General features: G+C 45.2%; 2 protein-coding genes across 8 annotated transcripts in view; one reads left to right on the plus strand and one right to left on the minus strand.

The window, feature by feature from the left end:
- The first annotated feature begins 1,270 nt into the window (after positions 1 to 1,270).
- LOC114029533 (myo-inositol 2-dehydrogenase-like) lies at positions 1,271 to 16,426 on the plus strand. 4 transcript variants are annotated; one of them, XM_027844015.1, is made up of 11 exons: positions 1,271 to 2,068; positions 3,523 to 4,113; positions 6,414 to 6,484; positions 8,012 to 8,017; positions 9,979 to 10,087; positions 10,449 to 10,579; positions 10,749 to 10,856; positions 11,914 to 12,032; positions 12,646 to 12,732; positions 14,214 to 14,370; positions 15,560 to 16,426. In XM_027844015.1, the coding sequence occupies exons 1-11, from the start codon at positions 1,824 to 1,826 to the stop codon at positions 15,673 to 15,675; spliced, it is 1,740 nt and encodes a 579-aa protein (XP_027699816.1). In that variant the 5' UTR covers positions 1,271 to 1,823; the 3' UTR covers positions 15,676 to 16,426. The 4 variants fall into 4 exon arrangements, with proteins under 4 accessions (XP_027699816.1, XP_027699818.1, XP_027699817.1 ...); XM_027844018.1 differs by having other exon boundaries at positions 1,982 to 2,068; positions 3,612 to 4,113; XM_027844017.1 differs by lacking the exon at positions 12,646 to 12,732.
- A 2,163-nt stretch (positions 16,427 to 18,589) lies between these two features.
- Positions 18,590 to 26,829, minus strand: part of LOC114029523 (tumor protein p73) — a 208,105-nt gene continuing 199,865 nt past the window's right edge. For all 4 annotated transcript variants that reach the window (XM_027843999.1, XM_027843998.1, XM_027844000.1 and 1 more), the window contains 2 exons: positions 25,162 to 25,255; positions 18,590 to 22,193 (listed from right to left, as the gene is read on the minus strand). In XM_027843999.1, the coding sequence (XP_027699800.1) occupies positions 21,873 to 22,193; positions 25,162 to 25,255 (415 nt within the window). In that variant the 3' untranslated portion in view covers positions 18,590 to 21,872. The remainder of the gene's footprint in view (positions 22,194 to 25,161; positions 25,256 to 26,829) is intronic.

Consider the following 26,829-nt stretch of genomic DNA (forward strand, 5'->3'; position numbering starts at 1 on the left):
GAGGAGCGCAGAAGAGAGGGAAAGGAAGAGGGGAGAGGAGGGCAGAAGAGCGGGAAAGGAAGAGGGGAGGAGCGCAGAAGAGAAGGAAAGGAAGGGGGACGAGAACGCAGGAGAATGGGAAAGGTAGGAGACAAAAGCGCAGGAAAGGGAGAGAGGGAACGAGGGCGCAGGGGGCGAGGACGAAGGAGTGGGAAGGAGAGTGCGGGATGGTGTCAAAGATCAAGAGAAGGCACTGAGAGGGCAGCGCCCACAGAAAAGAAGCGGAGGAGCCGCAGGTGGGCGCTAGAGAAGTATTCGTACGCATGCGCAAGGCCCTTGGGCTCGGTGGAAGATGGAGATGGGGAAATAGTAAGAGAGCGAGCGCGCTCTGGGAGGGGACAGCGCATGCGCACGCGCGCACGTCTCCGCAGCCGTTGGCTCTAAGAAGAGAATGGCTGGAGGAGTGGGGGTGGGGAGAGAAAGGAGTCTGGCCCCTCCTTCGCGCCCCGAGCTTCCGGATCCGGATCAGGCTGGGGTCGGCCGTGGCTTTAAAGTCCCTTGGAGGCCTGAAGGACCCCGGCATGGGTCGGGTCGATGGAGGAATGGCGCTGAAGCTCCTCCCGGGCCAAGAACAGCGGGAAGGGGACGGCGGGGCCTGGGGCTAGAAACCCTTGAGGGAGACTCCCCCAAACCCTGCCGGAGACTTGATCCCAGTGTGGAGACCCCCTGACCCTCCCCAGAGAGAATCCGCGACCTCTCCCGTCAGCGACCCCCCATGACCTTCTGACCTTTCACAAGCCCCACAGACCCTGTTGGCTGCCATACTCCCCCAAAGAGACCCCTAAGGTCCCCTTTTCCCAGTCCTCTGAGGAGAGACTTGTTCAGCCTCTTTGGAAAGATACCCCTTGTCCCCCCCCCCCCCCGCCCCCCCGTTCTCTCGGCAAAGATTAAAGACCCTGGCACCCCACCCCCACCCCCAGCCAAGGTCGGCCCGGGGCCTTTTCTTCCCCTTGGAGGAACTCCGTCTTCCCCATCCCCCACTCCGGGGACAACCTGCCCCTCCCCCCACTGCACCCTGTGGGGCGTCTCCTTTCCCTCCATCCCCCTTCCGCAGAACATTACCCTCTTCTCCAAAAAAGTAACGCGATTTCCCTTTTTTGACACACGTAGCCACCTCCCTCTCTCCCTTCCTTCCCTACCTTTTCTTCTTCCCTTCTTCCTTCCCTTTCTCTTTTCTTCCCACCCTTTTTTTCTTCCCTCTTCCCTTTCTTCCTCCCTTCCCTCTCTCCTTTCTTCCTTTCCTCCCTCCCACTCTTCCTTCTTTCCTTCTCTTCTTCTTTCTCTTGGGAAAAAGGAGAAAGACCAGTAGCCCCCTTCTTGCCTCTCAGGATTCTCCAATCCAATGGTGGACCGTATGCCCTGGGGGGGGGAGAAGGGGAAGGGAGCCAGACAAGTACACTCTTCCACATTGACCCCCAGTTCCACAGTGGATGCCCCTTCTCTTTAAAAGTCACTCTGCTCTCTCCTCACTGACACATCAGCCACCTCTCTGTGATAGATTTTACTCCCAAAGAAAATCTCTTGCCCCAGCCCCTGGGTCCCTGTCAAAGACTGGGAGCCAGGACCGTGGCTTGTGCTCCTTTCACTGAGCCCTCCATGCCAGTAGTTTTCTGCACAGCTTGTGGATACTCTGGCCTTTACCAACTGAATGGCTCCCTTCCTCTGCTTTGAGTGTTAAGTGCGGTCCCTGGTCTCTGATAAAGTAGGGCAGAGAGCCTAATTTTTGTCCTGGAGTCCTGGTGACCCCTTAACTTTCTTACATTCCCTGCCCCCCACCTCCCATCATGGGCCGAAAGAAGAAGACTTTACATGACTATGCAGCTGAGTTTACAGACCTGGGGGTAAAACGGCATGTGATTGAACACAGTGAGTCTGGGGGCACCTCTGTGGTAGAGACTCTATACTGCAAATCCTGTGAGCTGCCCATGAGGGTGAGGAGGGACCGCATCCTGGAGCACCTGTCCTCTGGCAGGCATTATAGGAACCGTCACCGCATGAAGCAGCGTGGAGGCCAAACTCCCATCTTTATGTAAGTGGCTGGGAGTCCTCTGCCTTTCCCTTAGCTCCAGCGGAAAGCTCATTTAGGGTCCTTCAGTTGGAAAGAAGCTTTTGATGAGATTTGTAAGAGACGAGTAGTACTAGGGCGGAATGGTGATTTTAAAATTCTTTCCACTAGATGCCTCCGTTTTTTCATCTGTCAAATGAGGGAATTGGATTTCAAGCTCTAAATCTTCCTAATCTTCAATTAGGGTTAACTTTGCTCTTGTCTGAGGGTTCCTAATCCTGTAACTTTGAATGGGGCCATTTTAAGGGCTAACGATTCATTCATAGTAGAGAGAATGCTGGGCTTGGAGCCGGAAGCCCTGGGTTTGAGTCCACCTTAGGCACGTGCGCTGTGGGTGATTGAGCAGATTGTCTACCCCGTCTGACCCTCTGCCTCACAGGGTTTTCATGTGGATCCCGTGAGATCACGAATATGAAGAGCTCTGCAAAACTTAAGGCACTACACAGATATGAGCCATCACAGTCACAGACATAGTTGTTTTATAGATATGTCAGTCAACAAGCATTTCCTTATGACCTAGCTGCTGTGCTAAGTGCTGCTGATATGGAAGGAGCCCATGATTTAAGGGGGTAGGGCGGTCCACAGAGATGAGACAGACTAGGTATGTGTAAGATGGCTGCAGAGATGACGGAAGGTAAATGCAGAGGGGGAAGTACTGGCAGCTGGGGGATTGCAGGGGAATCTTGATGGAATCCTGAGAGGCAGACATGAGCAGGGACAACCTTCCAGACTCCTGCAGTGCTTTGATAGTGTGTTCATGTAGATGCTAAATTCTGTGGTGTACAACCTTGTTGTTTAGTTGTGTCAGTTGTGCCCAACTCTCCATGACCCCATTTGGGGTTTTCTTGGCAAGGAACTAGGGTGGTTTGCCTTTTCCTTCTCTAGCTCATTGTACAGATGAGGAAACTGAGGCAAACAGGGTGAAGTGACTTGCCCAGGGTCACACAGCTAACATACACAACTGCAAAATACTTTTGCAATGTCTTGGTTGTTTGGGGCTTATTTTAGTTGCTTGAAAGGCAGGATGGCATGGTGGATAAAGAGCTGTCCCACCCCTGACCCATCCTGGCTGTGTGGGCCAGTACAAGTGACTTAATGAGCTCTCAGCATCTCAGTTGCAGAAAAAGTGACCTTCATGAGGAGTTCTGTCCTAATGGAATGTCCTGCCGTAATGAAATCACAGCACCTAGTATGTGCTTAATACATTATTTTTTCATTCCTTGCTTTAATTATCTGCACATAGTAGGTATTTAAAAGATGGTTATTGATTGGTAAGAAATTGTATCTTGAATAATTCCTTGTGTCTTGCTCCAAGGCATTTCCTTAGGGACAGTTGTTTTTTTAGCTAAAGAGTTTGTGGGTTGGGCACATTAATTATTACATCCTTCATTAAAATTAATTTTACTTTTTTGATCTAGATCAGCAGCCTCAGACCTGAGTAGCCACCTCCCTGTACAGGTTGATCCTCCTCCAGCCTTGCTTTCTCAGCCTCCCTATGTTTTCCCAGGCGTTCCCTGCCTTACCAGTACCAGTGCCAGCATGGTGCCTTCACCTCCTTCCTACCACAGAGCTTTGCTCCCTGCCCACCTCAGTGCTATCAGCTCCACAACCAGTGCCGTGCCTGTCAGAGAAGACCAAACTCCATCTACCTCCACCAACCACCCTTCTGCATTCACGACTCTTCACGTGAAAAGCCCCGCCGTCCCCTCAGAACAGAATAGCCAAAGGCTTATTGTTTCAGAAGCATCCAGCAGTGTGGCTTCTGGAAGCGGAGTAGGATGGCTTCTTAGTGATGGGGCTTTGGGAAGCAGCCTTGGCCTTGCTCTCTTTGGTGTAGGCTCTGGGAACAAGGCATTGTTTCAGAGCTTAGTGGAAGAAGACAGCTGCTGCCTGCTCTACGTGGTTGAAGATCAGCTGTCAGATGTCGAGCAGGCCTTCAGATCAGACCATTTGGTGAACACCCGCGTGCTTCGGGAGCAAGATGCCAACATTGTACTTAATGATCAGCGGTATGGTTACCAGAAACTCAAGGGCATGCTTGTTCCTGGGGCCGGGAGGGTGACGTTGCCCCTTTTGGTTAGTGGCCTTTCCAGGGGCTGGACCAAACAGAGTCCTGGGAGTCAGCATTTCTTACTCTCTGTTCACCCTTAATCAGGCTACTCAACCAATAGATCAGGATTGATCCTCTTGTCTGTGGTCTCAATTCCCCGTGGCTCCCAGAGACCACTGTGTGAGCAGCGGAGATGCAGCTTAGCAGATTCTCTGTTATTCACGGAGCTGTCTTGTGGCCAGCAGTGAATCAGGACCCCCGCCCAATTTTTTGGCCTGTCTGAATGTTGTTATGCCAATGTAGTTATAGATCCAGCCTATGCCATTGGCTTCTCTATGCCTTTTTTCTTTCTTTTTTTCTTGGCCTGTCACATTTTGAGATTTAGTAGAAGCAGTTAAGTCCCACCTTGTCTTTAGTATTGGATGTAAGTGTTCTGCAAGTCCTCAGCTGAAAGGTGATGTATAAATGTGAAGAATCATTATTGATTGAAAGTAGTGATAATGAAGTTTTTAATGCAACAATCCTTTTTTTCCCTTTCACTCAAAAAGATCAGTGTTTCAGAATACATACGTAGAGTCAACCTACTTCTCTCCTTTCTCTTCTCTCATTCTTTTTGTCATGTGTGTATATGTATGTATCCCCATTGAACCCTCTGTTTTAACAAAGAAAACCATTTAAGCAAAATGGGCTGACGCATCAGTTGTCCTCCTCACCTTCCACATCTCTAGCTCTGCTAACAGGAGGGAGGGACCTTTCATTATCACTTCTCTAAGACTAACATTGTTCATTCCTCTTCTCTCCTCTTGTAGTTATTGTGTAAATGTCATTGTGTAAATTGTTCTCTGGGATTTACTTTCTTTGCTCTGCATCATTTCCTACAAAGCCTTCCATATTTCTTTGAATTCTTTGTATTTGTTGTTTCTTATGGCCCAGTGACATCGTGTTGTAGTGGATAGACAGCAGGCCTCCAAGTCAGGAAGACCTGGGTTCAAGTCCTACCTTGGATACATACTGAATGTGTGATCTGGGTATGTTACTTACCTTTCAGTGTCCCGTGCAACTCTCTGAAACTGTCCCTTGCAGAGCTGTTGCCAGTGGGCATTGTTGTTGTTCAGTTGTTTTCAGTCGTGTCTGACTCTCTGTGACCTCATTTGGGGTTGTCTTGGCAAAGATACTGGAGTGGTTTGCCATTTCCCTTTCCAGCTCATTTTACAGATGAGGAAACTGAAGCAAACAGGGTGAAGTGACTTGCCCAGGATCACACAGCCAAGAAGTGTCTGAGGCTAGGTTTGAACTGAGGAAGATGAGTCTTTCTGACTCCAGGCCTGGAGGTACTCTATCCGCTGCACCACCTAGCTGCCCCTTGATGGGCATTGCTATCAGGATTTTCCTCTCTGGGAGTTCCCTAAACCAATTAGATCCAACTTCCCCTTAATAACACCCTAACTTTCCATTATAGTCATACATCACATTTTGTTCAGCCATTCCCCAGTGGTACCTATTCTATTTCCAGTTTCTGGCAGTCTCGGTGCTGCCGTGAATATTTTGTTTACAGATATCTCTCATCCGTCTCCTTGGAGTGTATGCTTAGCAGTGACAGTGTAGGGCCAAAAGGACAAACAGTTTAATGTTAAGACCCTCCAGACACTAGGAAAGGTTTTCTCTCATATTAGATAATATTTTGAAAAATCTTAATATTTGGAATTTGGATAATGGAATTCAGAAGCTTCTGTGACTTGATCAGGCAGTTTCCACCAAAGTTTTAAATCTATTTTAAGTTTAGAGAGAAGAATATTTTCTATTATCCATTTTTCTTGGAAATATTTAGTGTGTTTGATTGTCTTTAGGAAATGTCACAAGTTTCATTTTTCACTTAATTTAAGACCTGAGTTTGTTGTTGTTTTTTTAAGGAGTCTGACTAGGCCACTTAAGAGACAGAAAAAAGAATGCAAACTTTGTCTCTACCCCCCTTTAAAAAAAAAAACTCCCTTAAAAAAACAACGTATAGTTCTGCTATATCCTAAATATCAACCTCAATCTGAATTTAAAAACAAATTCCAATTTAGAAATGCATTCTAACTTTTATCCATTGAAATGTTTCCTATTTTCCTACCTGCCTTAGAAAGAGTCTCTGCCCTAAGTTTTCTTTTTCTGAGGGAGTTGTCATTTGAGTGTGGGTCTTCTTTGAAACTTGACCATCACGAATCTGTTTAAATCCAATGACTTCTCTGATGTTCTCTCTCCTCCTACACGTGGTAGTGTCTCTGGAGTCATTATCTGTTCACCCCCTGAAGCAGCTTCTGAAATTGTGATGGGTGCATTGAGAGCAGGTAAGGAAACTACTCTTGATTTCACTCCCTAAAAAGAACCAGGCTTGGATTTTTCCAGTGGGATTTCTTGTTGGAGAGGTTCTGTCTGCCTCATGCTGGACAGTCCATAGGAAAACTTTAAAATGACACTGAAAATTGACAAAAATGATTTTACTTAGACCTCTCTTTTGCTCCACTCAGTATTAATCAGTTCCACGGGGGTCATGATCATTAGCAATTATTAGTGATACACTCGTCTAGTAATATGCATTTAGGCAGTCTAGTCAACTGACATGATTATAGGAATTATATGTAATAATACATATTTTCCATATGTTAGATGTAAGAATAATTAGAAAAGATTAGATAGATTCTTTCTTGTATTAGATCCCAGACTTTAAACTACCAGTTATAAAGTTCACTTGCCTAACAACAAAGAATGTTGATGACCAAACACAGTGTGGGTGGGATGTCTTGATGTGATATGGAAAGTCTCCCAATTTATTTTTGTACCTCTAGACCCCTCTCTTGCCCAGCATGAGAAAGGGACCATCTTATGATCACCTAGTCAGTAGAGATGACCCTTGCCTTGCCCATCCTCTGACCACCCATGCCAATATGTGATTTCTGGCCCTCCTGGAGGGAGGGCCAGAATCAAGGTCTATCATCCAGTGAAACTCTGTATTTTACTTTGCCTCTTCTGAGTAAGGCCCTGGGGAAAAGAGGCATCTCAGATTGTGAGAAGGATTAAACAAAGGGGTATGGTCCCTTTAGTAAATGGTTATTGGCTCGGAGCTCTGCCTTGGTGGTTTTTCTTGAGTTGGATAATTTTGGACCCCACAAATTAGAGACCTTCCAGGCAGCTGCATGGGTGGCATCAGGTCAGAACTGTGTCCTGTAGAATTGGACCAGCATCAGCTCATAGGATGTAGAGTCAGAGAGACTTTTGAGAGAGTCTAATGGGACTCTCTTCCATTTTTACAGTTGTGGAAGCTAAGGCTTCATGCCTCGGACTTGCCTGGGGTGACGAAAGGACAACAGTAGTAATAAATAGTAGCTGGCATTTACATAGTGCTGTAAAGTTTATGAAGAACTTCACAAACATCATCTCATTTGATCCTCACAACAACCCTGGGAAGCAAGTGCTCTTATTATTATCCCCAGTTAACAGATGAGAAAACTGAGCTGAGGGAAGTTTAGGGACCTATCCAGGGTCATACAGCTTGGTATGTGTCTGAAGTGGGATTTGAACTCAGGTCTCCCTAACTCCAAGCCCAACACTTGATCCACTCTGCCACCTAAAGTGAGAATTTGAACCTCAGTCCTCTGACCCCAAAGCAAGTGTCATTTCATGAGGATTGGCAGACAGAAAGGATTGGACTTGGTAACAGAGGAAGAGAAGTGTTCATTCACTGTACAGAGCTCCAGTGACTGTGGACGAACGTTCCCGAACCGGCCAAGATTTGCATGGACTCGAGAAAAGCATGTGCCTCCAGCAGCCTATGGCCGTGTGCATTGTCATGAGAGTCTCTGCTTCTCCATTCTCAGGAAAAGGTGAATTTTGCCTGCCCGAGGCTGGCCTCCGCTAAATGTCTTTCTTGCTTGCTGCTCATGCTTCACTCTTGTTCATTCACTCGTGGAAGAGGGCTGCCTTCCTCTTCAGAGCTTTCCTCTCCCTGCTACTGTTTGAAGATCATTATAGATTCGTATATTCAGAACATATGTATAAAATAACCCCAAAACAACCGAGCGTAGAGGTTGGTGGACAGTTCCAGTCTTTGTTATGAAGGAACTGTTAAGTAAGTCCTTCTGAAATAGAAAGTGGCTCAGTGCATAGAGCGCCGGGCCTGGAGTCAGGAAGATTCATCTTCCTGAGTTCAAATCTGGCCTCAGATGCTTACTAGCTGCAGGACCCTGGGCAAGTCACTCAATTCTGTCTCAGTTTCCTCATCTGTCAAATGAGCCAGAGAAGGAAATGGCACACCTCTCCATAACCCCAAATGGGGTCTCGAAGAGTCAGCCACGACTGAAACAACTAAACAATAACAACAAATCTGAAATCAAATCACAGGGTTGGAGCCAGACGGCGCCTCAGAGGTCTTCTAGTACAATCCTGTCATTTGACAAAAGAGGACACTAAAGCCCAGAAAGGTCACACTGCTGACAGAAGCAGCCTTTGGATCCTGGGACCTTGGGCCAGTCCTTAGTGCTTGGCCCCTTTTCTGCTTCGGGAGCCATAATCAAAGCAGGAATGCTCTTCCTAGTAGAAAAGGCTGGTCAGTCTGTTCTCCTGTGGCTCCGCTGCCCTTCTCTGATACCGTCCAAACCAGATACACTTCTCTGGCTCCCGCCCCCAGATGTGTGTTGTCTTCACCTGTTAGAATGTAAACTCTTTGAGGGCAGAAACCGGCTTCACTTTTGTATTCACATCCTTAGTACTTTTTCTCATCACTTGGCACCTGGTAATCATTTAATAAATTTTTCATTCATTTTAAAACTAGGGGGTTCAGCTAGATGACCTCTAAGGTGCTTTCAGCTCTAAATCTGTGAACCTCCAAAATTACTGGCCCATCTTCCATAGGCTGTATGGTGTCAATTGCTTTACTGCTAACAATGGTGGATTTGTAGTGGCTTTTCCTATTGCTGTTGTCCTTCCTTTCCCTCCTTAGTTGATGTCCAGTGATTCTGGCAACAAAAGAGAGGAAGGGGACAGCCAGGTATATTCACTTCCCTTTCCACAGGGAGCGATAAACATCCCTGTTCCGACCTGCTACTGAATTCTAGGGGCACCTGTGGCATCTTCATGTAGGTGTTGTTTGAGGAGAGGAGAGCCTCTTCCTGGCCATAGCACAAGGGAAGACTTTCCTCCTGAAGAATTCTGGTAGAATGGGTAATGCTGTCGCCAAGAGGAGATGAACGCAGAAGTCGAGCTAACTTCTTTCCCCATCTGATTCACTTTGGGACCAATGACATGAGTTTGTGAGAGAGGGGACAGTTTGCGGCGTCCCAGCGACCATTTAGATGAATAGCTCATTTATGTAGCTGTAAGGTCATGCTCTCCTCGCCCTGTGAGGTAGGCAGTGTGAGTAGTATTTCCCCCAGGAAATAGTACTACATGAATAAATGGATGAGAGGGTATGTATTAAGTGCTTACTCCATGCCAGTAACTTTACCAGGTGCTAGGGATACAAATGGGAAAATGGGACAATCCCTACCCTGTGAGAAGGGGAGACGGTGAAGGAGGGTTCAGCTGTGGAGCAGAGGAGGAAGCCCAGTGGTCCTTAGGATGCTGGGTTGGGTCAAACAGCCAGCCCTGGTGGTCCAGAGTAAATTCTAGTTTAGGGAGATGAGGTGATTTTCCCAAAATGACATGACTAGTAAGTGTCTAAATGGGGGTTTGAACCCAGGTCTCTCCTGCTGACAAATCCAGTGTTCTCTCCACACTATATTTTAAATATATTATGTCTCACAATGGATTTTTGATTACATTTTGGTTTCATTCTTGATGTTTTTAGGCAAAGGTGTGTTTTGTGAGAAACTCCCTAGTTTGGATAGACAGATTGCTGAGATGTGTTTCGATGAAGCTAACAGATGTGGGAAACCATTAGTCTGTGGATTCTACAAGTAAGACTTGTATTTTTGGCTATGAGTATTTATTCACATTTGTACGTAAAAATCAGTCTTCAGGGAATTTTTCTTGTAGCTAATTTAACAGTCCTCATAAGGATTGAGAGGATCTCAGTCTGTTTTCTTACCTTTTATTTTTTCCCCCATACATGATGAGGGGTTCCCACAAACCCCATGCTGCAGGAGACCCATGGTCATGTCTGCCTCAGATAAGGGACAGTGGCGTAGAGCTGGGCAGTCTAGACAGCTTGGCTAGAAGCTGTATGGTTGGTGGGAGAGACATTTTTTGGTGCCTTCCCAGTGATCAGGTTGCGGATGACCAGGGTTCCCTCTTCCTGTTTCATGTGTCCCTCTCCAGGCGTTTTGATCCAGCTTTACAATTCTTGTACCAGAAAGTCGGTGAGAGCCGCGCGCTAGGGAGGATACATCGGATAGCAGTCGTTAGCAGCATCTATCCACCAGCTTCTCCCAGTTTGCTAAGGAAGTCAGGTGTGAAAGACTCCCTTCTGTGGAAGTCAGTTCTGTTATATCTGTGTCGGGTAACATGGACACGCCCTGAGGCTTTGCTCATGGCTAGAAAGCCTGTGGGACACGTGTGTTTTTGTTGGGTGCTTCTGCCTCGACTGAAACTATCAGCAGTGACTTGGTTTGTTTCCAGGTGGGATCTTTTATAACGCTGCTGTGCATGACGTGGACATCGTCAGTCTCTTGTTGGGAGAGAGTGTTCCAGACACAGTCTTTTCTTTGGGTCATGCGTTCTGCTCAGGTAAGAGGCATGGTTTGTCCTGCCACTGGCTGGAGTTTTTGAAAAGTGTGGGGTTGCAGTGAATGAATGGAAAAGCATTTATTGAGCCAGGCTTGGGGTACAAGATCCAGATAATCCCTGCCCTCAGGGAGCTTCTGTTCTAACATGATAGTCAAAGTTGTAGTCGTTGAAACCAGAGAAGCCGTGATGAAAAATTTTTGCGTAAAGCTGACCTCTTACTCATAGGATCGTAGTCTTAGAGTTGGAAGACACCTTTGGAAATCACCCAGTCCAGCCCCCTCAGGAAACCGAGGCCTGGAGAGATGAAGTGTCTTGCCAAAAGTTACCCAGGTAGCGAGAGCCAAGGCTTGGACTTACCCCCTTGGTCTTCTGACTACAGGTCATGTCTGGTGCTAAAATCCTTCCTCATAAGGCCTAGTGGGCTGAATTCTCGATGGAGCAGAAGCATGTAGTGAGGATACTCCCAGAGTATTTTCAAAACCAGTTTCCTAAAACCACACTTCCTTTTGCCCCTCAGCATCGTGGTGTCTCATCTAGGCAGAGAGGTCAGACTCTTCATTCGGGGCTGGTGTTTGTGGGGCTAGTCACATGTACTGGAGGTTTTCCATGAGAACCATCTGTCCCAAGGATGTCCTGGCCAGTTACAGAACTGTAAGAACAGGGTGATTATTAATAAATGCCCTGGATGACATCCATTCTAATCCATCCCCATGGATCTGCAGATTGTTTTACCAGACTGAAAGTTCTGGTCACTAGCTAAACTTGATCTCAGCTGCCTCCCTCCTGCCCTGCCCACCAACAATGGCTCTCACAGCATTGTGCATGTGGTAGGTACTCAGATGTTTTATTGGATGTTTTATTGGACTGTCTAGAGCAGGGACTAACCTATGAGACTGGACCCCCAATCCTGACACTTTTTGTAGTCTTAGGAATGCAGCTGTTAACTGAGAGCTTGCGTTTACTTTGGCGACCCAATGTTGGGTTTCAGAAAAAAGTCCTGCTGCTTTTGTGTGTTCAAATGTGAAGTGACCTAAAGCAATGACCTCCTTTTGTCCAGATGTGGCCTCTTTGAAAGATGCAGACAGTGTCATGGTCAGCATGAAGTTTCCTAGTGGGGCCATTGTTAGTTTGGATATCAGTCAACACTGCACCAAAAGCTGTGACCTGAGAGTGGAGGTAATGTGTCCTTTCTGAAATCCCTTCTTCTTGTGACTAGAGAAAAAACAATCCACATTTACTCCCAGTTTTCTATATACAGAAGATAAATAAGTGACTCACCCCTCCCCTCTCAAAAAGAAAGAAAGAAAGAAAAGAATCGGTTAAATTCTGATCCCCTGGTTTGTCAGAGGAAGTAAGTAGAGCTCTCTGTGGCACCGGCCCTTGCCTGGGCTGGGGAAGTGGAAGGAGACGGGGAAGGGCCAAGCATTTATTAAGTAGGCACCAGTTCTGTGCGAGGTACTGGGCTCAAGGCTTTGCAAAGATTTTCTCACTGGATCCTCATAACAACCCTGGCAGATAGGTGCTACTATTATCCCCATTTGACAGATGAGGAAACTGAGACAAACAGAGGTTAAGTGATTTGTCCAGGGTCACCCAGCTAGTAAGTGTCTAAGGTTGGATTTGAACTCAAGTCCTCTTGACTCCAGGCCTAGTGCTCTCTGCATTGTGGTGCTCCATAACTGCTGGTATGTTAACTTTATGTTCAGTTTTCAACGTTCTGTCAAAATTCATTTGTTCTTATTCATAGTTGGATCCCTTTCTTTTCCCCCCTTTTCTTTGTTCTGTGCAGGCTCAGAACCTAGAAAAAGTTTGCTTTCCTATGAGATTATTATTGTCAGTATTGCAAAGATCTCTAAGACTGGCGGACTTCTTAGGGGTAAAATTGTTTTTTAAATGTAATGTTTGCTCTATCGCTGTTACAAGCAGTTGGTGGCTTAGAAGTGGGTTGTGTTCCCAGAATGCATTTGAATCAGGCTGTACTAGGTGAACTTCTCTCTTCCCATCTAGCTCCAGAGTTCAACTCCTACTGTCCCAGGCCATTTGGAATTGGGAGTGTTTTCCTCATAGAAATCACTTGCATTCTCTGTGCTAGCCAAGTCCCCTTAGCCCCTAGTGTCCCTACGATCACCGTCGAGCTTTGAGAGGGAGGGAGGAAGGGCCTAGGCCCCCAGAGGCTCAGATTCTTGAAGGGTTGGGCCACACCAGTAAGAAGAGAGCATCAGACCAGCAGGGGATCAGGCTAGAGGAGAGAAGCGGAATGACATTGTGGATTAAGAGCTGGCCTTGGACTCCAGTCCTGCCTCTGACCTATGACTCGTGCTGGTTGGGTAACTTTGGGCAATGTGCCGAACCTAGGTGTTCTCTACATCAGTGGAGAAAGAGAGAGAGAGAGAGAGACAGACAGAGACAGAGACAGAAGGAGGAGGAGGAAGAGAAGAGAGAGAGAAGAAGAAGAAGAGATGGATAGGATGAGAAGAGAGAAAAGGAGGGAGGGGAAGAGAAAGACAGGATGGGAGGGAGAGAGATGGATGGATGGAGAGAGAAAGTGAGGAAGAGAGAAAAGATAGGTGGGAGGGAGGGAAGAGAAAGAAGAAGAGAAGAGGAAAAGAGAAGAAAAAGATGGATAGAGAGAGATAGATGGAGAGATTGAGGAAGGAGAGAGAAAGGGACGGAGGGGAAGAGAAAGATATGGATGGAGAAAGATAAAGGGATGGATAGAAAGAATAAGAGGAGGGAGAGAGAAAAGGAGGGTGAGAACAGAAGAGGCAATGAAGAAGTGGCCTAGAGGTTGGGGCTTACGGAGGCCCACTCTAGTAGAGGATGGTGAGAGGGGAGATTGAGGCAGGAGTAGCTGCAGAGGTTTGCCCTCCTCTGCCCACTCTTGGTCCCTCAGCACCTCCTGTTTGTGGTTGCCCTGAAGGAGGAAGAGCAGGCAGGCTAGAGATGGCATGCTGCCTACAGCTCCCTGGGGGAGGGGAAAGGAGAAGGAGAATGGGAGGGAAATCCCACCCTGTTGCAGCCCAGACGCCAGGGGCAGCAGCGTTCACTCATGAACTCTTACGGTTGCCTGGATATGAGAGTTAAACTTGAGTCAGTGCTCCTGTATGTGTCATATCCCGCTGAAATAATTTTGAATCGTTAGATTCTATATATTTATCCTAAACCAACTGCTTTGTTTAAAAAACTAGCAAAAACAGCTTAGACTGCTGACTTATTTATCACTGTGAGTCCTCTTTAACACCCTCACTAAATCTCAGTCTCAAGCAAAATAAACAAAAACCCAACAACTTATCTACCCCCTGCCCTATTCCAGTCCTGATGAATTCTAACAATTTTTTTCTTAAACGTTTCCCCCAGGTTCATGGTTCTCAAGGAACTTTACGGGTCGATAATCAGAATCCCTTGGGGATTACTGAGCGTGGAACCTCCGTGTCCATATACTCACACACACATGTCGATCGGTACCAAGAAGCATATAGAGGACTCTTTCGACACTTTCTCAGAACCCTTAAAGGTTAGAAACTTAATGATGCTTAGCAAGAAATTTGAAAGTACTTTACTTTCAACTAAAATAATCCCTTTCAAACCATTCCCAGTGCATAGCTTTTGTTGTTCTTGAATTCAGAGCTCTTTGCCAAGCACCTTCAGAATTTTTGCTCAGTGTAACTTTTTTCTTAGTTGGGGTTTTTTTTTTTGTGGTGATAATATCAATAGCTGATGTTTACACAGTGCTTTCCAAAATGTCCACCATTCATCATCTCACTGGAGGTTCATAATAACCCTGAGGAAACTGAAGTCCCTCGAGAAATAGTCACACAGTAGGGAAGTGACGGATCTAGGATTTAGACCCAGGCATCCAATCTACCAATCCACTTCTGCCCTTTCAAGAATTTTAGGCTTTTGGACACAGGAATGTGAATAATCTTCCAGTGTTACTGTGAACACCCTGTCAGCTGTGGGCCTTTATTGAAAAAGGGCTGCAGAGCTTTGGAGAGATGATGGTTTTTCCCTGTTGGCTAAAACCAAAGCAGTGGGGCCCAAAGATCATCCTTGAAAGAAGATCCCATTTTCTCATGCTGTAGTCAGTAAATTAATTCTCTTAAATGAAATAACAATTTAAAGGGTGGGTCAATATGTTCCTAAATAGATGGATCAGATTTCTTAGTATTTGCTGAGCCTTTATACATGTCAATTATATTTCAGTGGTGGGCACACAGCCAGAGTGCATTAGATGCCTGCATTGGAGTGGGTTGAAGAATGGAGAGAGATTCTGGGCTCTGGATAGTACCAAACTGGGAAGTAATTGTATCGGAAAGTGACCACATACTTCTCCTGAATCCTGAACTGTCTTATTTAAAACAGTGTCCTTTGTAACGAAGGAATACTGATAGTACAACCTTTGCTTTTTCCCAGGAAACTTCAAAATGACCCATGGTTTCACTGGTATAAGGGCTGATTTTAGCCCTTACATGCCTTCATAGATGGCTTCCTGAATTGTTGTGGCCAAAAAATAGCCGTCTCATCTCTTCTTGATGATGAGACTCTGAACAGTCATTGGCTGAGATACCCCTTCCATGACTTGGGTAGGCCTGGAGGCCCCTCTGGCCTCCAGTGAATCCAGAATCACTTGCTGTGGCGCCAGTGAATGAATACCTCGCTGTGCTCCCTGAATCGGTTTCAACCTACTACCTCTGTCCCCACAGGAAAAGAACCCCCAACTGTCCCCAAAGAACAGTTTCTCTGGACCATTCAGGTGGCTGCAGCAGCTGAGCAATCCTGGCGGAATGGGTCAGCTGTCGACTTCAGCAATGAAGGTTGAGATATAAATGCGATGTCGGTTATCAAGATGGAAATACTGTGAAGAGGGAATAACTGACTTAAGTTTTGCTGAAGAAGACAACCTTATACCTATTTCCATTTTCATTAATTTAAAAAAATTAATTGCAGTGTTTTGTGACTTTATTTTCACTGGAAACCATGAGCTGGGAACTTTGGGGAAATGTGTGTATATGGTAATGGTGTAGCAAGTAATTTTCTTAGGATGTTGTATTAGGCCCAAAAATGAAGCTTGAAAGGCATCATTCTGTTAGTGTGTATTTTTCCTTGTGTTCGAAGGAGGCATTTAGGTGAGAAAGGCTGACATTTTGTTTTTAAAGAACACGTATGCATTATCCATCCTGAGAAACATACCAGCCATTTACTTCCCACACTGTGGCAACAAAACATGCTTCTGTGAAAATAGGTTTGTTGCCCCCGCATGGATATGTGGTCTGTTTTGGGGGGCGAGGGCGGGGAGGAAGGATGGAGTGATGCTCCTTTTTCTTTTGAGACGGGGTGGGACAAACAGTCTAAGATAGGGCTCTTTTCCCCCTCAGACAGTCAAATCTAGATGAGATTGTGTATAAATGTTACAGAAAAAGATAGTGCCTTCCAAAATGGGCCACTCTGCTTTAACTCAAGTTTGGGGTTATCTTTTTTATTCTTATGTCAGACTTACTGCAGATGTTTTTATATATTTGAAGATTCTTGTCTGTAATTTCTCATATCCTACTTTTTCAAATAAAAGTAAGTTTTCTAACAGAAATTAAAATGTCATTTTTGTGTCTAATGTGCCAGTGTCACTCTGGTCATTTTTTCTGCACTGAAGACTATTTTAATGCACTCTTTTAATACCTATTCGGCAAAAGTGTTGCTAAATGTGTACAGAGTGGCCAGCACTAGTGACTCAACACTATACTTTGGGGGACTCATTTTTCACCGTAATCACCAAGGCCGTAGAAAGCCATGCGCTTAGGACACTTCACATGGCCTCCAAAGCGACAGCCATCTTTGGAGAGCAATTTCCTGCTGACTTTTATATGAAGTTGGTTCATGAACAAAAAGTAACCACCGTGAGCCCAAAGGCAGCTCTTGTTGAAACGTGGAGTTGGAGGCTTTACCTTCGGCACGGTCGTGGATGTCTGTGGGTAGGAGGCTGGCTCAGTCGCTTCCTGACGTGATGGAATCGCTTAAGCTAAACAGAGGTCCAAGCTCTGATCCCAATGGTTCAGCATGACGTAGCTTCCTGTGCCCAGCGTGCCTCTGATCAATCATATGTAGTGTCCCTCCTACACAGACTGATCCATAGCATACACCCACATCTCAAACAAGGCACCAGACTCTGGAACTTGTGGCAGGACAGGCACCTCTCAGAATAACAACTCACTATATTGCTTCACCTTTCTTCTCCCCTCCATTCTCCCACCCCCTAAATAGAGGGAGAGGCCAGACCATGTGGAGCAGTGGAGAGTGAGACAGCTTCAAAGTCAAAAAGGCCTGGGTTCGAGTTCCATCTCATCTCAGCTGTGTGACCCTGGGCAAGTTGTGTGACTTCTCATTGCACTAGGCAACCCTGTAGGACTCAGAAGGTGTCATCCTACATCGGTAGAGGGACCTGTCTCACCGGGAAACTCTCTCCACCCAGAAAATCTTAGATGCAGTCCCTGTGTTAAAAAAGCCATCAAGTAACTGTTAGGGGTCAGAGGTGGCTCAGTATTCTAGCCCAGTAGGACCTGCCCTGGACTCAGAGAAGAGCTAGGCCTTTCTCCAAACTCGATCACCTAGTCAAGTAACTTGAGTATTTCTGTGTTGGGTCAAGTGGAGGCGATAACTGCTCAGTTCTAGAAAATAGGATGACTAGCATTAAGTATATGTGAAAGGACCTCAAAATTGGTTTTTCTTAAAATTACTTTAATATTATCCTTTTTTTTTTAATATTGATATAGAACAGTGATTTCATCAGTGTGGGGGAACTTTCAGTGTAAAAGATCCCTCCACTGATGCAGAACTGCCCCCCATCTGTAACATCATAGGCTTAGAGCAGGGGTTCTTAACTTGGGATCTGTGACATTATTTTTTTCTAATATTTGGATAGTTATGTTTCAATATAATTAATTCTCTTTGTAATCCATGTATTTTATTTTAAACTGTCATTTATCAAGGGTCCTTGGATTTCACCAGATTGCCAAAGGGACCCCATGACACAGTAAAGGTTAAGAACCTGTCTTGGAGTTGTTTGGGGTCACTGAGAAGGGTGTAACTTGGCCAGGGTCACACAGCCAATGTATGTCTGAGGTAAGACTTGAACCCAGGTCTTTCTGACTCCAAGGCTGGCCCTCTTTTCGCTATGCCTTCCTTCTTAACTTGGATGCAGAGGTTTTGTATGCAGTACTCGGACTTTGGAGAGAATCGTCCTCAAAGTCTTGGGTTAGCAAACCCAGCTCTCCAGAGCCGTTAGCTTGCCTGCAAAAACCTTCCCCATTATTGAAAGTGGCAGCATTGTTTTCTGCAAGTCCTGAATAGCAAGACGTCAAAATAAATGTTGATGACTTTTTTAAACCAATTTAACTGTTCTCTGCTTCAGTTTCCACATCTCTAAACCGGGGATGATAGTCTCTTACCTCTTCCCAAGATGGTTATGAGAATAAAATGATAATATTTGTAATGCGCTTTGCAAACCATGAAGCACTATATAAATACTAGCTGTGATTATGATTATGATTATGATTAATTGTTATTATTCTTTACACTCATTCAGGCCCATTTGGTGGCCTTATGTGAACTCACAGCATTTGGGGAGTTACCATTAACCACAAGAGGCCTTTCCATTTGAACATGTGCTTTATTGTGTTACAAACCCACAAAAACACAGCTAAAAAAATAACACATTTTCCCAAGATAACATTATCCAAAAAAAGTTAACAATATTGTTGGAATAGATCCAGTAATACTGCCTGAAGAAGCGTGATATAACATTGAAAACATGAATGATTTTTTTATAAGTCTTAAAGCATTTAAAGTGCTTTAATTTGCTACTAACATAGAAGCATGTGTCTGTGTAACCAAAACACTGGAGAGTTCTAATCCCCCCCCCCCCCACTACAGAACTCGTACCCGTCCCTGTGGCTGGTTCTAGTTCAGTTCCTAAAGGTGATGTCACTGGGTGCCTGATGGGTAAATCTCGACGAAATGACTGTTCTCAGCAGAAGAGCATCCAATGGTCTGCGTTAATGCCACCATGTATGGCCAATTCAGGCCCTTTTTCTTTTTGAAAGGAAATATGCTTCAGTGGCCTTTGGTGAAACTTTAATAGATGGGAAATTGGTGAACTCAGTACCTACTGAGATTCTGAGGGACGGTCTTGGAGCTAGTGCCTAGACTAAGACAGAGCCTAGTACACACTAAACACTTAATAAATGCTCGTTACCTGCAATACTTGAGGAACCAAGGTGAACTCTGGACAATCTTAGCCCTACCCTCTCCTTTTCTAATCAATCACCCAAAGCAAACGAACCTTGGTCTTCCTACCTCATAGCCAGAAGAGTGCTTATTTCTCCCTTTTTTTCTGTGACCCCCAAATTCCTCCCCCCCCTTTCATTATTTCATTCAACAAGGTACCTAAACGTGATAGAGAGCCTTTGCAATCACAGTGCTAAAATGTAGAATTTGGGAAAGGTGTTGATTTGAGCTCTTTAAAAAGATTTGTTCTCGACCTTGGATTGACACCCCAGCAAAGGAGTTGCCTCTGATGATGAAGGAGTGGCTTCATTTTAATCTTTTCTCATGCATTTGAATTCAGGGCTCAGGAAGGCAAATTTCCAGGTATAGTACCAGGTACTCGTATGAAAACTGCCCCTCCACCCTCCCATACACACACCAAGGCACAGGGAGAAAAATCTTTTTAAAGAAATTTTAAAGAAATCAGCCTAGTTGTAACCTCCCTGAAATTCAGATGACCCATTTAATCAGCTGAACTTTGTCTCATAAGACAGAAAACATAACTTTGTCTAGTCCAGTAGTTCTTAACCTGGGTTCTGTGGGTTTGTGCTTTTAAAAATATTTTGATAATCTTATTTCAATATTATTCATTTTCTTTGCAATCCTACGGATCTTATTATAAGCATTTAAGAACATGAATCTGAGAAAGGGGTCCATAGGTTTCACCAGACTGCCCAAGGGTTTCACGATGAGAAAAAGGATAAGAACTTCTCTGAGTCACTTAGCAAGAAATGTGCTGGTTAACCTAGGATTAGGCTGTGTGAATTGTTGTTATCTGCAAATATGTTCTGCTTGAGGGAATGGATTTTTCTCTTTCGGAGTCTGTTATTCACAACATATAGAGCTTTAATAAATGCTTACTGAGGGACTGAATGAATGAATTGTCCTAGGAGGGACCTCTTGGGGGATGAATATCTGGATCAGTGTTTTAGTGAGTTAAAATACTCCTTGGTATATCACACCTAATTTTTGTTTCTTCTCTGATTCTCCACCTCTTCATACATACCCCACCCAAATTCTCCCCACCCACCAAGCCAAATGGCCACAGATGATGGAGTGAAGCTATTCCCAAAAAAGAAAATAGGAACAGAGACCAGACCCATGAGGTCAGTGGTACAGGGAACTTCCAGATGAGGACACTCCCTCCTCCAATGCAGGTTGGCACCTTCTTTGCAAGTTACAATCTTGGAGAACTACAAATAGCATTGAGAGGTTAAGTTACTTGTCCAGGGTCATATATGGAAAAGAATGCCCAGACCAGATCCCTCAGTTGCAAACATGTAATTGCCCTTTCTGTATATGACTTGCAGAACTCTGACTCAGGATCAGGACTGTATTTTCAGACCTTCCAAAAGACCCCTATAAACTGGTGGCATGTTTGACTGGATCAGCCCTTCTTTAGTTCATCTTGTTGGCTGAAAACCTGCTGAAAAGCTGGGCATGAGACCTTCACATGTTGAAAATGAAACATTTAAAAAAAACCAAACCCTGAACTTCAATGTGGAAGAATGTTTCACTTTATCAAATATGAACAAATATCAACAGCGTGAGAAATACACTGTCCATCTCTGTGCTGAGCAGAGGTCACCTGAATGTCAAATTTTGAAGCCACAGCATTCCAATGTGGTGGTCAGTTTCCCAGGAAAGACTGAGCACTTCAGCAAACCCATCTTTCCCCGCTGAATTCAGACTCCAAATGGAAAGAAACCACATCGTGGGGGCTGGGAGGGGGGGATCAGGGAGTTCGGGGTGGAAAAGAAGGAAGCCAGAGTACAGGAGGAAATGAGCAAATTCTAAAAAGACTATCTGATTCTTGGCCAAACTGGCCACAGCTTCTGAATGGAACTGATTCACCCTCAAACTGGCTAAGAGAATGGCCTTGATCGGCCCTCATTAGTAGGGGATGAGTAAGCCACTTTGAAAATGGGCTTGAAAAAATCAATGATTTCCTTTATACAGCAGATGCAGGGGGCGAGCTCACATGTACACAGACAGCATTTGAAATACAATGACGCAGTCAAGCTTCTTTGTGGAGAACTGAAGGATGTTGAAAAATACTTTTTTTTTTTTTTTTGGCAGTCCATCAGGAAGCAGATCCCCTTGTTACAAAGGGTCTGAAAGCTGGCAGAATCCCTACAGAAGCTGAGATGCAAAAGATTTCAAGTCAGTTTTCATGATGACACTAATCTTCCCCATTCAGATACTTCTGAGTGGATAGAAGGAGGGTAGAGGCCAGAGAAAGACACTGTCCCTCATTTTTGTATGTGTGACATGTACTGTACAATTAATCGATTGGACACACAAAATAAGTCTGTGCAAGACTACAAAATATCTACAGAATATTCAGACTGCCCATCCTGAATGGGCTGCTTCTACCCTCTCCCTTGCAACTCTCCCAAATTGAAGGACATCAGAAATGTTTTCCTGGAAGAGGGGCCCAGCAGATGGACATACCACCCTGGCTGGCCCTGAGCTGCTTATAGCTCAAAATTCCAGTCCTGGGAACAAAAAATGAAAGAAAAAAAAAGCAAAACCTTCTCCAGGGGCTTAAGGCTGTGAACTCTTCACCATCTCCCATACCTGGAGTTTTTCTTTTCTTTTCTTTTTTTTGAGTGTTTCCTTTGGAAGCCAGTCTGGTTGGGGGACCTTACCCCTTGGGAAGCGCCTCCTGGATCTCCCCCAGCCTTCCCTTCCCCATCCTCAGTTGATCTCCCCATCTGTGAACTCTTCTTTAATGGACTGTTTGCGGGATTTGCAATCAGGGAGGTCAAAGCCAAAGTCTGCCCACTCGTCCGCCCCGCTGCGGTTGGGGATAGTGATTGTGTGGCGGACTCGGAAATGCACAGCCTCCATCACGCGCTGGCGCTGGAGCTCCCCCGAGCTCCCGATGGAGATGGTGGAAGCGTTACTACTCGAGCGGATAAGCTGCTGGGCCCCATAGTCATGGCTCTGCTTCAGCTCCTGAAGACCCCTCCAGATGGTCATTCTGTATTGATCAGGAATCTTCAGGGCCCCAAGATCCTGGAAGATCCACGTAGCAAATACACCAAGATTAGAAGGAGATGGAGTAGGGAGGCCAGGGGCAAGAGAAAAGTGTCCCCTCTCATCCTACTGGGGACAAGGGAGTGGTATCTTTCTGTGTATCAGTGATGGGCAGTAGAACCTCCACTCTGGATAAAAGCCAAAAATCCTGGTGGCTATTGACATAGAAACACCAGGAGCTAAGTGGGAATGTGCTGCGGGTTTGACACTCTTGTGAATGTGAAGGGAGCAGATATCTATACCGGAACTCCCAGTGCTGACATCCATCCATCAATCAATCAATCAACATTAATTGACTGATTTCTTACACAAAGTCTCCATAATACATCCTGGTTCTCACTATAGACATCCGCTCTCTTGAATGACCAAATGTGTGGTTTCTAGAGATGTTCTTGGTTCTATAGGAAGTAAGGAGGGACATTTCAGAGAAGCATGCATGGGAGGGCAAGCCTTGGGTCTCTCTCTCTCTCTCTCTCTTTTTTTTGGGTGAGGCAATGGGGTGAAGTGACTTGTCTAGGGTCACACAGCTAGTAAATGTCAAGTGTCTGAGGCTAGATTTGAACTCAGGTGTTCCTGAATCCAGGGCCAGTGCTCTATCCACTGCGCCATCTAGCCGTGCCGAGCCTCTCTAGTTTATGCAAACAACCACATTTGGTAATGTCAACTGAAATGGAGCTCGGGTATAGAATTGAAATTCCCAAAAGCAGCTGCCAATAGGAAGAGCTCTTTGAGCAGAGGTGTGAGATCAAGTTGAGTACTTAGGGCCTAGTGGGCATCATTGGCCTGGGATGTTACTGGGAGAGAAAAAACAAGGAAGGTGGTAAATTAATAATTTGCAGACATCACAAGACTACGCCCTTAAAAAAAGATGGGGGAGGCGGTCAGACCAGACCTACAGATTCAAGGTCAACTTTGGAAAAAGTAAATATAATCCCAAATCCACCCCTAACACTGATGTTAGAAACACAGGCATCACACTTGGTGAGATGGGAGTTAAAACTTTCACTCGGACACAGCTTGGCAATCTGATGGCCCTCAAATCAGGCCATAGGAATGAAGGTCAGGAGGCAGCAGCTGATTATTGAGCACGCAGACTGCCTCCCTCCTGGAGTTAGTGATGGCTGGCGGCATCTGAAGGCTGAGCCTATGCAGCTGGTCCCAGCTACCAGTGACAAACCATTGTCTCTCCTTTGGTGATAGCCCTGAACTGGTAACAGCCCTGGAAGAACCCTGAGTAGAGAGAGTCCAAAGGAAGCTGAGGAGTAGGTAGGGTGTCCAAGGGGTTAAGATGGTGCTAAATAGCCCAAGGTGGCTATTTGAGTTTGTAGGAATTAGAAAAAGTGGGTTCAAATCCCAGGTCTAATGGTAGCTATGTGACCTAGGGCAAGTCACTTAACCTGCTTTTCACTTTCTCATCCATAAAATGGGGATAATAATAACATACAATAGGCCACTCAGAGGAATGTGCTTTGTCTTAAGCTCTACTGGTGTGAGCTGTTGTAAATCTCTCTAGTCATAACAAGGGAATGATGATAAAGCCTCAATAACAATTATGTGTGTGTGTATTTGAAGTTGGAGACATGTTGAACCAAGCAGATTTTTAGCTCAACAGAACCACATTCCAATTTATTAGATTAAAATAGTGTGTTTATTATTTAGATTAAGAATAGTGTCAATTTATTTTAGCCACTATCCCCAGGGCTCTATCAGTTCTATGCACAGTAATCCAGTGGCATTCTAATAGTGATATAACCTGAAGGAAAGAGTCTAACACCCTTGGGTCCCAATTTACTCATCATTCTAAGAACTTACTTTATATAATGCTCTAAGACTTATAGAAGGGCTCTGCACAATGAGGGGATTGGATTACATCGTCTCTGAGGTCCCTCCCAGATTGGACCTTCTGTGTTCTAGGGTCCCTTTTAACTCTTGACATTCTATGTTCTAAGGTCCTGCCCATCTTGGATGTTGTATGTTCTAAGTTTGCCCCCAGCTCTGACCTTCTGTGTTCTAAGGTCCCTCCCAGCTCTGACCTGTTCAGATTCTGTATGATACCATTAACCAAGACTAATGGTAATACTACTGATGGCTATTTCTGTTGCGTTTACATAACTCTTTATGGTTTTGGAGCACTCTACAGAAGCTGTCTCATTTGAGCATCCCAGCACCATTGTGAAGTGGTGGAGCAGGTAGTGGCATTCCCATTTGTCAGATGAGAAAACTGAGGTCAAGTGACTGGCCTGAGGTCATGCAGGTAGTGAGTGGCCCAGGCCAGGATTAAACCTGCATCCTCTAAGCACAAATTCTCATGTTCTTTCCAATAGACCACATATGCCCCAGAAATTGCCCTGCTGAGGCAAATAAACTATAGGAATTCTAGCTTGTACAATCTTGCGTCACATGTGGTCTGAATGCTATACCATGAAGATGGGAAGGGTCAGTGATGTCATCAGCATGGGGATGAGCAACTCATCTATGACTCAGTAGATAAATCCTACGGAGTAGACCAAGACATTGAGAGGTAAAGTGACCTCTCTGGGGTTGGTCAAGAGGCCAAGGACATATCATGGACAAGACTTGAACCCAGGGCTGTCTGATTATGCCATCTAGCACTGTCACTTAACTGCACATAGTTTTCTTATCCAAATCAATCTATTTTGACCAAAATTTGTTAGGGATTGACTTCTAAATCATAGCCAAGTTTAGGGGAATGGAAGACCCAATTCTTTTTTTTTAAAAAAAAAGGAAGATGGGCACTCAAATGGGAATCAGGATTATAGTGGAAGGGAGGTCTTTTCCCCAACATTAGACAGGAAGGAAGGAAGATATTCTTTTCCTTTCCATGACTGTCCCCCCCTCATCTTTGTTTTTCTTTTTCTTTCCTAGGTGTTCAGAACTTAGACCCCATAGAGCCAGTGGAAAGAAGAGATCTGCCCAAGGCATTTACCTCTATAGTTAGATTCTGCAGGTGGTAAATGTTCTGCAGCCCTTGGGATGTGAAATACTCGATGCAGTTTGGACACCCCAATCCTGTTAAAAAACTGAAGAAAGAGGTTGGGAAAATAAAGCGATGTTAACTTCTTAGGTATGGAAGCCCTGAACTCATACATCATTGGGACAGGACCTGCAAACCCTGGGGGAATGGGCTGGTTCTTTTCAGTGACAGACACTGGGATGGATTCCTCCTTAGGCTTCCTCTTTTAACACACCCTCCGTGGCCTCAGGACTAGAGACACATCAAACTTTGGATAAACTTAAATATGGAGAAGTATCAATAGTGTTAAGTCAATACTCAGCCTTTTGTACCCTCCCTCTTTCCCTGGTTGGCTTTTTTTTTTCATAGAATCATGGATTTTTGAGCCAAAACAGACCTTAGAAGTCATCGAGTACAACCCTCAAATTATACAGATGAGGAAACTGAGGCCATGAAGGTCACATAAGTAGTAAATGGAAGAGTGAGGATTTGAACACAGAGTCTCTGTCTCTCTCTCATATTGATTAACAATGAGAATTAGCTAAATCAGAGCTCTTTGACATTCTCCCTTCCAGCATCTAGAATTATCTCCTCTTTCTGGACTCCACTAATAGTCTGTGGTTGGTACAAGAAAAAATGGACCCTACCACATGGGTTGTTTTAACTACCCTGAGTCTCATCATTAGCTATCTGCCCTAAAGGCAGCTTAAGGGTTGTTGTTGAGGACCATAACATCAGGAAGGTGATGCCTTGACTTGCAAGTGAACTGGATTTAAGTGAGGGAGGGCTGTGCAGAGTCACCAGCTTCACTGTCTCTTCAGAGCCATCTGGGTCGAGCGGCCAGATGTATATATCAGAACGACTGGAGATGGCCCCAGATGGGCCTTTAGGGACTGTTACCGTAGCTAGCCCAGTCCACAGACCAGCCGGACTGCAGTGCCCCCTTTTTTCATACAAGGAAAGACATTCTGGAGACCTGGGGAACTTTTCTGTACAATGGTCACTGCCTGGGGTCCAGGGCCTTTATCCATTCCCGGCCTTTATCCTCCTCTAGACCAACTCAAAAATCAGACACGAAAGACTCCCTTGGAGCCCAGGTAGACAGGAATCTCCTGGAATACACAGATGGTCTTCTATTTCTTGTACTTCTCATCCTACTCTCCAGCTCCTACTGAATACAACTCCTACTGAATAAAGGACTTCATCCACAGCCAACACTTGCTAACCAGTAAGACCTAGTAATGACCTCTCACTATACAGTGTGTCCCAAAAGTCTCAGTGCAGTTAGAACTGCTCTACACCTTTTGGGATGGTTGGTCAATGTGCTCAATGCACTCTCCCTTGAATCAGGGCTCAACACACCCTGAGCTCTATAGTCCAGAAAAAGTTCTGTGGGCTGGGTCTCACTGATGTGGCTCTTATAAAAAAAATTGATCTGAAATCCCCACAGTCCCCTTGGGTTTGCATGGGAGGAAGGTGGGGGAGCCAGGGTGCTAAGTTCTGAGACAGAAGGAAGCAGCTGCTTTCCTACTCTTCCGATTTCAACTGGAGGATGCAATTTTAATAATGAGAAAAGGGAAATTTCTCAGTGCTCGAGGTTTGACTGAAGCCAGCATAGCCAGCCAACAGCCATATTTCTCC

This window comes from Vombatus ursinus, unplaced genomic scaffold (genome assembly GCF_900497805.2).
Source record: "Vombatus ursinus unplaced genomic scaffold, bare-nosed wombat genome assembly UNPS02014932.1, whole genome shotgun sequence".
NCBI classification, from domain to species: Eukaryota; Metazoa; Chordata; class Mammalia; order Diprotodontia; family Vombatidae; genus Vombatus; species Vombatus ursinus.

What these genes read in the sequence shown, in the direction of transcription:
- LOC114029533 (XM_027844015.1), top strand. Translation starts at nt 1,824, where the DNA reads ATGGGCCGAAAGAAGAAGACTTTACATGACTATGCAGCTGAGTTTACA. An exon ending in GGCCAAACTCCCATCTTTAT is followed by an intron (nt 2,069 to 3,522) that starts GTAAGTGGCTGG and finishes TTTTTGATCTAG; the next exon opens with ATCAGCAGCCTCAGACCTGA. An exon ending in CTTTCTCAGAACCCTTAAAG is followed by an intron (nt 14,371 to 15,559) that starts GTTAGAAACTTA and finishes CTGTCCCCACAG; the next exon opens with GAAAAGAACCCCCAACTGTC.